The sequence below is a fragment of the Artemia franciscana genome, unplaced genomic scaffold (assembly GCF_032884065.1).
Source record: "Artemia franciscana unplaced genomic scaffold, ASM3288406v1 PGA_scaffold_23, whole genome shotgun sequence".
Taxonomy (NCBI): domain Eukaryota; kingdom Metazoa; phylum Arthropoda; class Branchiopoda; order Anostraca; family Artemiidae; genus Artemia; species Artemia franciscana.
Genome location: NW_027062649.1, coordinates 3,821,713 through 3,837,572, shown reverse-complemented (window position 1 = coordinate 3,837,572; position 15,860 = coordinate 3,821,713). Strand labels below are relative to the sequence as shown.

The 15,860-nt window shown below is 35.2% G+C and overlaps 1 protein-coding gene across 1 annotated transcript in view; it reads right to left on the bottom strand.

Annotated features, from left to right (window-relative positions):
• Positions 1-7,802, bottom strand: part of LOC136041454 (Fanconi anemia group A protein homolog) — a gene marked incomplete at its 3' end in the record, with an annotated part of 50,287 nt that extends 42,485 nt beyond the window's left edge. The window contains 1 exon segment of the mRNA XM_065726135.1: positions 7,666-7,802. Within this exon segment, the coding sequence (XP_065582207.1) occupies positions 7,666-7,778 (113 nt within the window).
• Positions 7,803-15,860: the final 8,058 nt, after the last annotated feature.

Genomic DNA, 15,860 nt, shown 5'->3' with positions numbered 1-15,860 from the left:
TACCACTGAACTTTGGACTGGTTATTTTAACCTCTCACCAAAATAAGGATGCACAAAAAAAAAACTTTCATATTCAACTGTAAAACTCTAATTAACTTCAGCCAAATGGGGATGAACAATTGAAAACTTTAATGTTCAACATCACCTTTCAATCTATGTTCAACCTTTGTTTTGAAGAATGGATTCCTCTTGAAAAGACCTAATTGTGCAGATGGAATCTTTCCCAAGATCTACTCTCTTTTTTCTTGGCTTGTGAAACAACATGTTTCCTAAATGAGGTAATAGCTTATCACAAAGAATATTTTTGTTTGCTATTTTGAAGCTGGGTTATGGAATAACATTTTTCTATTTGAGAGATGCAACTTTTATCAATTTTTAGGGGAAACATTTTCTTCCTAATTTTGCAATATATCACACTGCAACCATGACAGTGGTGTCCCAGTCCTCCTCCCTCCTAATAAGGCCAGATCTTACCCTAGGCTATGTATAATACTTTGTTGATTCTGTTACTTACATTATTTTATGTACCTATCACTCATCAGTAATTGGTGTATATGGAGAAATAGTGCTAACTTAAAAAAAAACAACATACATTAGCATATAGTTTGGAGGGGGGATCTAAAGAATAATTGGTACTGCATTCTGACACCTTAGAACTTTGGGGGGGATTTCTACCCCCTCTCAGATGTGCTCCTGCCAGGGTTGTTACTGGCCAAAATACTGGGGAGAGCCAGAGATTTTATGAATTGGCTTGTCATTATTACCAGCTATTTTTGTTGAAAATTAACATAATGTCCCTTTTTGAATATCCTACAATAGCCTATTTAAAATTACTGCACAAGTCAGTAAAACCACTGCATTTATCAACCAAGATTCAGATTTTGGTCCATGACATGTCACTACTTCAATGATGTTTATTTAACCAAATGGAAAATTGTTGCATCATCTATAAATTCAAGGCAGGAGTTGGTAAAAAGTGCTGGGTTTACCAACCAAGTTAGACATTTCTGTAGATGATATGTCAGTATCTTTGTGGTCTTTATTTTTTATTTTATTTATTTATTATTACAATAACGGTAAGCATTAATGCTTGTCGCAAAAACACAAAATCATAATACTAATCTAAAGTAAATTGGCAACAACAAATTAAACAGCAAAAACTTCTAAATAAAACGACACTACACAACAAAAGTCAACAATCTCTTTCCTAGTGAACAAACAGGTTTCAGAAAAGGACATAGCTCTTTAGATAACATTACCCGGCTAGAAATTGATGTTTGTAATTCCCTCAAAAAAAGACATGTCACAATGGCTGTTCTGTTTGACTGGTCGAATGCCTATGGAAATGTAGTCCACAATAAATTATTGGAAATCCTAATAAATCTTGACTTCCCGTATCCTTTTATAAGTTTTATAAAGTCTTTTCTAACTGATAGATATTTTTACGTTCAAGTAAATCAGTCTAGAAGTGAGCAATGCCCCATTACGAGAGGACTTCCTCAAGGTGCAATATTGAGTCCTCTTCTATTCAACTTGTATGTTTCTGAATTTCAAGTATCTCATGCATCATTTGGCCTTTATGCAGATGATTTGATCATTTGGAAGTCAGGAAGGGATATTAACCTTCTTCAAAGCTTTATTCAACATGATATAAGTCTAGTCCAGAGATTCTCTTTAGCATTTGGCTTCCCAATATCAATCAGTAAAACTAAAGCCATTATATTTACTAATGGTACTCTAGATCCTCCTAATCCACTGACAATTTTCCCAAGGGAGATCCCATTTTGCAATTCAGTGAAGTTACTTGGTTTATTAATGGATTCTAAAATGCAGTGGCATGAACATATTAATTATTTGAAATCTCTGATTATTCAGAGACTTTGTATTCTAAAAAGACTTGCTGGAAGTAAGTGGGGATGTCACCCAAAGATTATTTTGGATTTTTACAAATTATATATTCGTTCAAATATAGAATATGGAATTCAAATATTTTCAGCTCGTCCCCCATCCTCTGGATCCTCATTCAAAATCCTTGAATCTTTACAAAATTCTGCTATTCGAATAGCTTTGGGTGTGCATAAGCATACTCCTCTGTCAAAGTTAAGAACACTGTCGGGATTGGTGTCCCTAAGTGAAAGAGCATCTAGTCTAAGGATAAAGTATTTCTCGCAAATCCAGGCTTATGGAGCCAAGCATGCTGTATATGCACATACCTTTGCTGAGGAGTCAGCCTGTCCCAATGCCCATTCATCATGGAATCAGTTTCAACTGGAGGTCCCAAACTGGAATCAACATTCGCTTCATGCATATCCCTTTACTGAGTCCCCCCCATGGGAAATGAGTCCTCCAAGCTGTCAAGTAGAACTTATCTCTATTAGTAAAGATTTGATTCCTAATTATGAGATCCAGAATATTTTGGCTGAACACATCTCAAAGGCTTACCCCAACTATAGAAAAATATATACTGATGGATCCGTCCAGAGGGAAAGAGCTGGAGCAGGAGCATGTATCCCATCCCTGAATTTGAATATTTATTCTCCTCTCCCATTGGGATCTTCTATCCTGTCTGCTGAATTATGTGCCATCCGCCTGGCCTTGGATGCTCTTATAAATTATAACATTGAATCTGAAAACATACTCTGTCTCTCCGACTCTAAATCAGCATTACTACTGATCCAAAATATTAATAGAATTGCTAATGACAAAGATTTATATAATATTAGAAGACAGCTTCTTAATCTTAAGATCAAGGAAAATGAAGTTTATTTTCAACATGTTCCTAGTCATAAAGGTATAAAATATAATGATATGGCTGATTCTCTAGCAGCAAAGGCTTCCATGTTATCTCCTAGTCCTTCCTCTGACCTCAATTCACGAGATATTATCAGGCAAAGATCCAAAGTTAATCACAGTACATTAATGTTATCTCCATTTCATACAAGATTAAATACAGTGCTATATTACCGACTGAAATCAGGTGCCCTACTTCTAAATAGCTTGTTATTTAATTGGAAGCTACATCATTCCCCTTTATGCCGAATCTGCTTTTCAACAGAGGAAACAATCCAGCATATTTTATTTGATTGCCAGGCTCAGAGTGAGGAGACTGTTGCTCTTAAGCGTTTCTGCTCCTTGGCTAAGATTCCAAATACTTATACAGCTATCCTGGATTCTAACCTGCCATGGGAAATTGATCGTAAGATATTTAAGGCAGCAATTGATACCTTAAAGAAGAGAAATATTGTTTAATAAGGATTAAAGCTTGAAGAAGTCAATTTTTAATGGGACACGATTTATCCATAGTTTTTGATTGTGCAGAAGAGAGCAGGAATGAGTAGGAAGAGCCGTATTGGTACCGGCCGGCCTAGTGCCTTAAACTGCTGGGGACAGGTAGCTCAGGTACTCGCACTTCCCACAATCAATAACAGTGTATTATTGTTCATAATCGTATATATCCATTGTTCGCAGACTGGAGCAGAATAGCGCTTCCAGTAGCTAGTTTTTCTGAAGAAGAAGTCAAAGAGGTGAAAGGACTTGTTGTTAGTCCATATACCTCCCTACAATTTTTGGAACTGGAAAAGCGTCTAAATAAAAAGGCGTATCTACTAATGCACTCTTAAAATTTCGAACACTCTCTGCCTCGACAACCTCCAAAGGCAAACCATTCCATGGTCCAGCAACTCTACTAACAAAAGATAATTGACCAATTTTTTTCAGCGGTTTTGGGGGGTATAATTTATAATCATGCTGACGAGTAGAGTGATAATGGCTAAATTTAAAAAATAAATTTGGATCAACATCATCCACTCCTTTAATCATACGAAACACATTTACAAGGTCATTACGACGTCTACGAAACTTCAACGACGGGAGTTGAAGCCTAGAAAGTCTCTGCGGATAAGAAAGGCGCTGAAGGTATGGGACCAATCTAGTGGCCCTTCTCTGAACCTTTTCTATCCTATGCTCATCCGTTAGACTTAATGGAAACCAAACAGAAGTATTATACTCAAGAAGAGGGCGGACCATTGATTTGTATAGTAGTAAGAAATTACGAAGGTTGAACCTACTAAAGCTTCTCCTTATAGACGATAAACGATAATTTGCATTCTTTACAATTTCCGAAACATGCTTATCAAATTTCAATTGGGTATCAAAGTAAACACCAAGGTCACGCACTATTTCGTTAGAAGGGATTTGTATGCCAGACAGCTGGTAAGTATGCACAGGTGGGAGTTACGAGCATAGTGTAGAAAAACACACTTAGAAGGGTTTATGAACATGGAATTAGATTCGCACCAATAAGTTAGAGAGTCAAGATCCTCCTGCAAAAGTTGCGCATCGTTTTGGTCCTGTACTGGTAGATAAAGTTTTACATCATCCATGAACATCTTGACAATAGAATGCTGAACAGAGGAAGGCAGATCATTAATAAATAAACAAAATAAAATTGGACCCAGGCAGCTACCCTGGGGGACTCCGCTTAACACATCAATTGAGGATGACATAGCTTCACCAACAACAACCTGCTGAGTTCATCCATTTAGATAATCAGCAATAAATGCAATTGTTTTTTTTTACCCAATTTATAAGCTGCACATTTTTTAAGAAGGATGGGTATTGAGACTTTGTTGAATGCCTTCAAGAAGTCGATGTAAATGCAGTCAAAGGGTATAGCTAAATTGGCAAAACATTGAAAATCCAAAGTAACCTCAAGAAGCTGAGTATTATAAGACCTATTTTTTTGGAAACCATGCTGAGCAGGATTCCAAAGATGATTTCCATCAAAATACTTTTGAGCACGTGAAACAATCAACTTTTCCACCATTCGGCAAAAAATAGACATGATTGAAATTGGCCGATAATTTTTAAAATCTGACCTGGAGCCACTTTTGTGAAGCGGCTTTACCAAGGCCTTCTTCCACCCTGACAGACACAGTCCATGCACCAAAGATAAGTTAAATATATAGGTAAGTGGTTCTGCAATTTCATGAGCAATTTGTCTTATCATTATGTTTGGGAAACCATCTATATCCGGCGCTTTAGGCGTATACAATTTTATAAGAATAGTATAAACTTCAGTCAATGAGAAACCTGAATCATCAAATGGAACAAGAATGTCCTGCGACGCAATCAACTCTACTTGAGATGCAAAATTAGCTTCATTTGAATGAATTGGCTGTGTTTTAAGAAAAACTGAAGAAAAAATATGGTTAAAAATAAGAGCCTTCTCAGAATCACTATCAATCTTTTGGTGTTTATCCTGATGTGTGAACGTAGATGAGCCAAAGATGTGATGAACCGTAGATGAACCGTAGATGTGAACATATTGAACCAAACAAAGAATTTTAATGGTGTCAGAAAAATCATGGCACAAAGCACCACAATTTTACTGACTTCTTTTTTAACCAAGTGACCAAAAACACTGGGGGGTCCCCCTCCCATGTGTGATGTTCCTAGCCCCTGCTTTAGGGACCACAATTGTTATGGTGAAAACCAGTATGATATGCCTAGGCCTATATTTGGGAAGAGGATCAATTTACAGTTTACAACATAGGCTAATTTAGCTAAGATAAAAATGAATAACCAACATCACTTGATGCCTTTCCTCATGCTCTTTCATGGTTTAGTAGTCATTTCTGGAGCAAATTCTATTTTGAACACTTGCTGTGGCACTGAAAGATTAAACAGTCCATAGTTACCAAAATTTGAAAAACATGTTTAAAAAAAAATGTCTAGTGAGAAAACACTGTCATTTGTAGCTGATTCAGGATTGATAATGAATATTTTCCTTAGTCTTGAAAGTAAATGTTATTACAAAAACAAATTTGTTTTTTTTTTAAAATAAAAAAGCTTTAAGTACCTCTAATATTACATCAGGAGCATTATTTTTCAGTGGTTAAAAGCTCTTTTTGAAAGTTTCTGAAGGTTGTTTTCTAAATAACAATTTACTATTAAGACTAAGGAAACTAATAATTCCTATTCCTGAATCAGCTACAGATGGCAAGTTTTGCTCACTAGACAGTTTTTTTTTTTTCAAAAAGGCTTTCTAACTTCTAAGTACTATGGGCTGTTTTGGGTAAAATTCCAGTTGAGTGACTTCTTGCTATCTCAGAAAGGGTTTAGGTTAAGAAAATGAAACTTTCAGGGATGGGTCTACAGGCTAAAGTATGTCCCAGGAAGGTATTTTAAAGCACCCACCTCCATTCCTTCTCCCTCTGAAGGGCCCTGAAATTTGCCTATATTTTCACCTATTGAAATTTTGACAAAACAACATTTAACCTTAATTTTCAGTTACCAGTTGCCCTTTCTCTGCCTTTAGTTCTGAAAATGCAAGTCCTGTTATGTGAGTAGAATTTTGACCTGTGTTAATGGTTTTTTTTTCAAAATTTAGGAAATGTATTTGCATATCTTTAAAACTTTATAAAATGGAATTGAGAAAAGTTATGAAGCTGAAAACAATTTGGTAAAATTCTAGTTAATTGACTCTTAGGTATCTCAGAAAGGATTTAGGTTAGGAAAATGAAACTTTCAGGGACGGGTTTACAGGCCAAAGTATGTCCCAGGATGGTATTTTAAAGTACCCACCTCCACTCCTTCTCCCTCTAGAATGCCTGGAAGTTTGACTACATGACAGATCTATACCTATTGAGATTTTGACAAAACAACATTTTACCTTAATTTTCAGTTAAAAGTTGCTTTTTTTCCGCCTTTAGTTCTGAAAATGTAATTCCTGTTATTTGAGTAGAATTTTGAACCTTATCAATTTTTTTTTCAAATTTAGGAAATGTATTTGCATATCTTTAAAACCTTGTAAAATGGAATTGAACAAAGTTATAAAGCTGAAAACAATTTTGTTGTACTTCAATTAAGCAGAAGATCTATTTTGCAAGGTTTCACTTTAATAACACATATATTTTTAAAGGTCATCAAAGGTCAGGGCCCTCTAGAGCAAGAAGGAGTGGAGGTAGTAGCTTCAAAATACATTCCGGGACATACTTTAGTCTGTAGATTCATCCCTGAAAATTTCATTTTCCTAACCTAAACCCTTTCTGAGATAGCAAGAAGTCAATTAACTAGAATTTTACCAACAATGTTGTTGTACTTCAATTAAGCAGAAGATCTATTTTGTAAGGTTTCACTTTTATAACATACATATTTTTAAAGGTCAGGGCCTTCTAGAGGGAGGAGTGGAGGTAGGTACTTCAAAATACCTTCCTGGGACATACTTTAGCCTGTAGACCCATCCCTGAAAGTTTCATTTTCTTAACCTAAACCCTTTCCAAGATAGTAAGAAGTCAATTAACTAGAATTTTACCCAGTTTTGAGCCTTTTAACCTCTTTAAGGGATAAAAATGTAATTTCCCTTAGAAATAGCTACTGCAATATGAAAGAGCACAACAAAATACATCAAGTGATGCACTCACTTGTGTTGTAGGTATATTGTTTTGTACATTGCAAATCTCACCTACTGGAAACAATTCTTAGTGGGCCTGCTAAAATATTCTTTAGTTAATATTTTCTTCAGTTCAAAAAAGGGCTTGATCTTAGCCAATACTCTTTCCCTTATATCAACCTTTTCCAAAGAGTTAAAGAATATAGGCCTAGTGTAGGTTTACCTTGTTATAAATTTAGGCTAGACTAATTATAACAGGCTATACTACCAACATTATTATTTCCTGTAAAAGATCTAGCTTTTCAGAGATATATATATCTGCTCCCAAACTATTTCTTAAAGCCAACGTGACACTAAATGAAATCTCAGAATTTTCCAAAGGCATTTTTATTCAGGTAGCGGAAACACGTTTATATCTTTTGAATTTGAAAATGTTTGAGCGTCAAATTCTGTAAAAGGAATAAAAGTTAATCTAGGCGGAATTAAGAATATCCAGTGATCACCCCGATCGAATTTAAATTCCCTAGAAGAGGGGTTTTCAACGACCCTTGAGACAAGGCTGGTTTAAAAATTTGACTCTTTTAGGCCCAAACATTTTCCTACTTCTTTTTTGCGAGATTTTGAGGTTATCCCTGAAAATTCTGGGGATTGCAGAAGCAATGACCCGAAAGCAACTGATTAGCCCAGAGTAATGAAAAGAGAGGTGATACCGATTTCTCAGTTGCTATTTTTAGGAGATATATAAGAGTTTATAAATATCCATGGAATTCCTTCGTTGTTTTAAAACCTCCTTCCCGTGAGTAGGCAGTGCTGCAGCAAAATGCACCTGGTACTTCGATGATAAATCACATCAAGTCAAGTTTTTGTCAAGAAAAAGATCACTCAGTGATATTTTTTGTACCTCCTGGCATTGTTCAACCCTAGGACTGGGCCTAGTGAGGCTGTTTGTAAATCCAAACCTGTCATGAGGCCCTCTTATCCGGCTCCCGAAGACCTTTAAATCGCCGGAAAACGGCGGCATGATTTCATAGACTTTTCAAAGTGAATCTAATCAATATAATATTGATTATAGTTGATTATATCTTATATTATATTATATATATCAATATATTTGATATATATTGATTATATATATATTGACTTTTCTATATAATGTCATCTAATAGAGAAGTTGACATCCCCAAATAGCATGTAAAGCGCAGCTACTGGAGGGGATATATCCAATGAATAGAAACAAACATTTGCTGATGATAATTGGGACTGGACTAACTTCAGCTCTTTGACTGTTGATGAAGGAAAGAATATGAGTGGCATAAAGAAAGGCTATACAAGTGAAGCAAATGTATATGAAAAACAAATTCTACAACCAAAACATTATTCACTAGTATCCATCGAAAGCAGTCAAAAGTTTTTAGACTTTATGATAATCGTGGGTATTCGTTAAAGACTCACCTTTAGTAAAAGGTTTATAGTTTTAATTCTTCTAATTTTGCATTTTATTAGTTTTTATTAATCTTCTAATTTTGGCGTTTATTGGGCTTTTTATTGGTTTATTTTTCACATTGACTCTTCTTATTGTTTTGGCTTTCTTTGCCTTTCCACATCTTTTGGCATTTTCCTTGAATTTTTTTTTGTTCGGGCTGAAGAAGAGAGATGGTATTCCTCCAGAAAAATTTGCTTTGTATTTTACAAGTATTGTCGTTGGCATTAAAAAATTATTTTGATCGTTTTTTCTTTATTTTTTTTATTACCAATGTTTCTGCAAGGTTTTATTCACCAGCAAGCCTTATTGGTAAACAATTACCAATAAGGTAATTGTAGTGACGTTAGGAGTGTACCGAATCCTGCGGTGAAGGTCGTAAAATTAATAATGCCACATGGGCTCAACCACAGTCAAATCAAAGACATGTTGGAAGATATGATTTCCCAGAATACACAGCAGTAAGATTACCAATTTGTGTGAAGTTTGGAGCAGAATATCTGAATAAAGAAAAGAAATACCTAACTTCCTAGAAACCAAATACTACTTGCAGCCATTACCGTCTGATGAACAGTTGATATAAAAATTGGCCTTTGCTGCAGACATTACAAGTTGTTTATGATTTCTGACTCTAAAACTACAAGGACAGAAAATTTAATTTCCCATCTATGCACTCATCTAAAGACCTTCAGTTCTTAGCCTGTCTTTTTTTTCTAATTACAGGCTAGCAATTTAACGTACTTTTAGCAGTCCACTTTTCATGGCTGATGCAATAAATGAGTTCCCCGCACAATTTGCACTCGAAAACACCAAAGACCTCCAGAAGCAGTTTCAGGAGCGGTTTTCTGACTAGGATCCAAAGGCAGTAGAAGTGAGGCTATCTCAAAACACTTTTGAAACAGATGGGGCTAGCTACTGAGATAAACTGCAGCTGGAGGTCATCAATTTGCAAGCAAATGACGTCCTAAGGGACGAGTTCAAAGAAGAACTTTTGAGTCTTTACCCCATTCTGGAATATGCGTGCCCTGTTTGGGTGCCCTCAGCACTTAGAACAGTGTATCTTTGTCAGGAGCTTGAATCGGTTCAGAAGCAAGCGGTATCGATCGTCTTGGGTTGCCGTGACATCCCCTACGAAATGGCTCTGGAAGTGCATGGAATGCCGTCACTCCAAAGCCGGTACGAAACTCTGATAAGGAGTTTAGGAAAGTTCTTGCTTTCTAAATCTCAGCACCGTAACATTCTACCTGATCAACCTCTACCATCAAGAACGAGAAAGCAAGACAAGTTAGTTCCCGTTAAAGCAAGAACAAACCGATGTGGTAATTCTTTCGTCCCGGTTTTCGTCAAAATGTACATTAAGGGTTAATATTTATAGCTTGATTTATATTTACAAGTGTAGTTTGATTTTGAATATGTTGTAAAGAAACACAAATCAGCGATAGCTGTCAAATTTTTGCTATTAAACCTGTCTACTACTACTACTACTACTACTACTACTACGCATCAGTCTTTGGAACAACATCCTTGTGCGAAGACACATTTTTAAGTAAAATACGCGAAGAATAGTTTGAGAGTTATCTTGTCTGATGATAACCGCAAGTCACGTTTGATGTTAAGGACATCAAATCTAAAACTAGAAATATCTACTATTTTGGCATCCAAGAAACAATTCTACTATTTCCACCAATACAGGTAATCGTGTGCAGTGCATCAATACATTGTTAAAAAAAATATCAAATATAATATTAAATAGTATTAGTTTTATGGGTGAATAATATGAAATATATGATAAAAACAAAATGGATGTTTTGATGTTTGTCTTATTTGGACATTTAGTGTGCAGATTCGAATAGATTCGAATTACTAGTTGAATACCCTTCTCTAGGACGTACTAGGTTTTTTCTTCGCATGAACTATACATGTGGATGAAAGGTTATTTAACGATTTACAATCGATTTATATTGGCCTGGTGGGACCTCTCAAAGAATTAAATATAATCTGTATTTCGGTAGCGTTGTTCCTAGAATAGTAAAGCTCAGTAGCCATTTTGTTGTATATTTACTAAGATTTTTTTTTATTTCTCTTGAATAACTTTCACGATGCGTCTTAAACCCTTCTCGAAATCCAAAAGCTCATCATCTAGCCCAACTTGCAATGTGCTTATGACCTATTAGGCCCTGATCTTTCAAGCAAGCCAGACACTGTTATTGATAACCCCTTATGTCTCAATATATAAATAAGATTCCTCCCTGAGACGTCCAATTAAATGCTCACTATGTAACAAGTCACATGGAAACAATCAAGAACCGCTCACCTCTGAGCTCACAAGATTGTGAAAACTGTTATCCTGCATAATAAAATTTCTAGGAAATTGACTTTTTAGAAAAACACTAATTATAATCGGTTTTCATGGGGTTCCTATTAATAGCTTCACTTCCCAGTATTTCTCCATTTCACTCAAAAATTCATTCTCATGTTTACCTTAAGTAGGGGAAAACGTCAATGCCCAAGTTTTTCATCTTTTCTTTCTAAGCCAGGAGTCTCTTCTTTCTAATTCTATACCATCTTTTTTATTTCTAAGCCTTTCCTCTTAATCCCGCGTTCGCATTAGGTGTTTTACGGACAATACTTAGAATGAATCGACCAGTTGAAAGTCCAGTTTTCATATGTTGTTCAGAAACTCTTAGCTGGCATTCTTGGGAGACATCTGACAGTTTACAAGTGGCCAGAGATTTCATGCGTCGTTTTAAAATCATTTTTCTCTGAATAAGCAGCGCGGTGACGGAGTGCACCCCGCACTTTGACAATAAATCACAGCAGTCCAGTTTCGTTAAGAAAAAACACTCAGATATAAATTATCGCGCCCGCTGGCATTGTGCGCCCCTAAGCCCGGGCCTCGTGGACCTATTGGTGAATCCTGGCCTGTGTAGACTGTTTCCCAACATATTTCGAGCCCGGAACAGAACGCTCACACTTGTGGTAATATCAGTTGCAAGCAGGGGATCTAGGTAAAAGTATTTACATATTTTTCTTCATTGTGGAGTGTCCCGGTTTGTATGTTTACTTATTGTATCCTGCATATATTTTAAGGGATAAACAAAATATGCAAAATTTCTGGTTTCAAAAAAGTAACAACTTTAGGTAATAGTTGTAAAGATCAAACAGTTTGCGATAACGAACTGTAAGGAAGGAGCGACCCAGCTCATAGTAACCGAAACTCTAAAAAAAGGAATTTTACACCAATCGATGCATCAAAAGAATCAGGTTCTTATGATAGTTTCAAATATATGACTTTCATCGTTTGATTTTACCCATTAAAAGTTACGAGCAAGAAAAAAATTAGCCTTATTTTCAAAAAGATGGGGAAACAACCCCTAAAAGTAATGGAATCTTAATGAAAATCATACCATCAGATTCAGCTTATCAGAAAACCTTGCTGTAGAGGTTTCAAGCTCTTATCTTCAAAAATGTCGGATTTTGTATTTCTTGGCAGAAGAAAGATCACGGATGCGCGTTTATCTGTTGCTTTTTTTTCGTCAATAAAGAGACCCTTGACCCTTGTTGGATGGCTATAGATTATAGTTTGTTAATAAAAGACATAAATATGAGTTTCACATAACTTTTTCTATAGCTAGTTAAACTTGATTTCTTATTAAGAATTAAACATATTGTATAATTTTTTTGAAAAAAATGACCTATTCTTTTTTCTGGGACACCAAATTAACGAAATTCAACAATTACGAAACCAAAATAACGAACTTCGTGCTAAAGGCTTAAAGTCTGAAGTGCATGTCGTTTAGATTGACCGATAGATATATAGATTTGGCAAACAATTTTAAACACCGGTAGATCACAATTGTCAACGCCAACCCCACCAACCGTGAATCTGACAATAGTTATCAGGGTGTCGTTTGGAGGGAGGAGCAAGGGGGCAGTCGTCCCCCAAAAATGTGGCGAAAAATAATTATATATCTCATATCCTTTGATTATTCGGATATGGACCCCTCTTGCCCTCCCCCCCAACCCGATAAAAATGTTAGAGATTTGCCACAAGAATGATTAAGACATAAGTATTTTATATTTAAAAAGAATTTCATCAACATTCTTAAAATTTGTGAACTCTCGAGAATTGCCACTACATGGGAGTCTAGTTTCACTGGTTGCACTTGTACCATTAAGTCCAAAATTGAAGCAGTCGAGTTGAAACAGGTCAAGTCTTGACCCCCTTCAGTGGGGATATAAGAATTAAGAAACAATCAGTTATCATAACGATTGACTTAACCCTGATTCCATTGCAGCTCCTGCTCGTGTAACCCAAATAGCTGCGACTCCTGAAAATGTTTTTGCAAGAAGTTGGATCTGGATTGCTCTGTAGCAGGCAATTCCTGCAGAAGGGTCTCCTGTCAAAATTCCGAAATTAAAGCCAATGACGCGGCGTTTAATATGAATAGGCTTTTACATTTTTTTTTATATGTTCGACAATGTCATTATATATATATATATATATATATATATATATATATATATATATATATATATATATATATATATATATATATATGACTGCCTGTCCATGGATTATTCTTTATGGTTGATTGTGTATGGCTATGCTGTTTGACCTACGTGATTGTATGGATGAGTAGGGTTAAGGCCTCATTCAAGTGCTGGTCTATAGTAATCACTAATTTAGGAAAACAGTATTCCTTTTCTCCTTCTGTCTTTTTTTTTGCGTTTGTGCTGTTGCATTGGTGATTTCTCTTTTCATGATATATATATATATATATATATATATATATATATATATATATATATATATATATATATATATATATATATATATATATATATATATACATATATATATATATATATATATATATATATATATATATATATATATATATATATATATATATATATATATATATATATATATATATATATATATATATATATATATATATATATATATATATATATATATATATATATATATACACAATAATTATCAAGCAAATTTTCAGAGCTTTATAGAAACTAATTTTCCCACGGTATTAAAATGTCATACTGCTAGTATTGCTGCTAATCAAACCCACTGCAGCATCAAGCCCCCTGAGGCCAACATAGCCGCGCATATTGCTGCTCCATTACAATCTATTCAAAGCTTCTATTTTCAACCCCCCCCCCCCAAAGAAGTTCCTTCAAATGTTAAATTAAATTTAGTTTAAGATAGCCTGTCCGTCAGTTAAATTAAATTTAGTTTAAGATAGCCTGTCCGCATATCTAATGAAAATCGATTGTAGACAGACAAAATCTGTTACAAGGCAAAGAATTCTTACTCAGTCTAATTGGTAAACTCTGTTTCATTGATATCTGAGTGTTATTTTTTTCTTTTTTTTTTTTTTTTTATTCAGTGTCTTTTCTCCTCTTGCAGAGTTCACTTCAGAAAGGTTAGATTTTGTTTTTTTTTCTCTTCTTTTTTTTGAGCACTGAGGACGACTCGGCGGAGGTCCTGGTCGGAATATTTGCTTGAATTTCGTCTTCATATTTTGCAACTGGCTGACAAAATCTTCATTTTCACCTATTCGATTTTTTTTCTTGGTTTCATACGTCATGTCTAGCCAGTATGGTCTGAGAAAGTATTTACCAACAAATAACAGAATGCTGGTTACGTTACTCCTTGGTCTCAGTGGGCACTCGATCAAGTGCTAGATTATCCTTGGTAAATAGCTTATTTCCAGGAAAAAAGGAAAGGAAAACCACAGAAGGAAAACAGCCCAAACCGAGAATGTTTAGTTGCAGTTGAAAAACGTTTAGACGAATAGAAAAATAAATCTTTCAACTATGATCAGAATCGCGGAAGATAAGGTAATGACAATGATAAAGCATGGCTTTGAAACAGAATCTCTTCGTAAAGTTTAAGGCAAAAGATGTGTAGAGATAGGAGGAAGATAAGGAAAGTAAAGGTTGAAGGATGGTCCTATTTGGCTATCGATCCGGGGCCGAACAAAAAGCGGGTCGTCCCAAAATGCCGTGAGAAGAGGTCATAAGAAAGGATTTAAAGGAAATCAGAACTTTCTGGAAGGCGGAAAAGAAAGTAACTATGAACGAATTAGGGTGGAGGGTAAATCTGCGCAGCTGGGTTGACTTCAGGTGGCTCGTGTTCCAATGAGTTGTTAGTAGTGGTATCCTGCATAACATAAAATTTAAGAGGAGAGTAGAACCACTATAAAAGATATGTTTAGGACATCTATTACCTCAATTAGGATCCAGGAGCTGGTACAAGATATGTGTTCTTGGACTTTAAGACAGGGCAAAGTAATTTTAATGTCAACCTCTCCACTTCCAATCTATTTTTGTGAGTGTTATAAGAAGATATAATCAATTTTGAAAAAAAGATAAAAAAAATCCTATATATTTAGCGCGACAAATGAGATAAGTGTAAATAAACTGAACCAATTTATATAGTTCGATGGGCTTAAAGGGTAGGCTTAAATTTCAGTCTCTATGTGCCATTTATAATACCAGATGTACCATCTCTCCAACTATTTATGTGAGTGAAAAGAGGGGATATAAAGCATTTTATTAATTTCTACATATCTTGACCACCAAATAATATAGAGGTGAGCGAACTAAACCAATTGATAGAGCGTTAATATGGCGAGGTAGGCTTTAAACCTATTTTATGGAAAGTATCTCATAACAAATTTTGGACTGTCACAGCGCTAATTTTAGAGCATATAAAAGGTTTTATATCCCCTTGCCAAGGAGTCTTTGTGGGGAATAGTTCCGTGTGTTCATTATGTATTTGCTTCATTATGAATAAATCCTACTTTATCCCGCCAACAAATATAGCCCCCCCCCCCCCCAAACATTTTACTGTGAATATGACTGTTGTCAACTCTTCATTGACAATTTGTACCGTTTTTCTAATTAAGTATCTCTAAATAAGGAGTACAGAAATAGCTAGTCAACTAAAGAATAAAG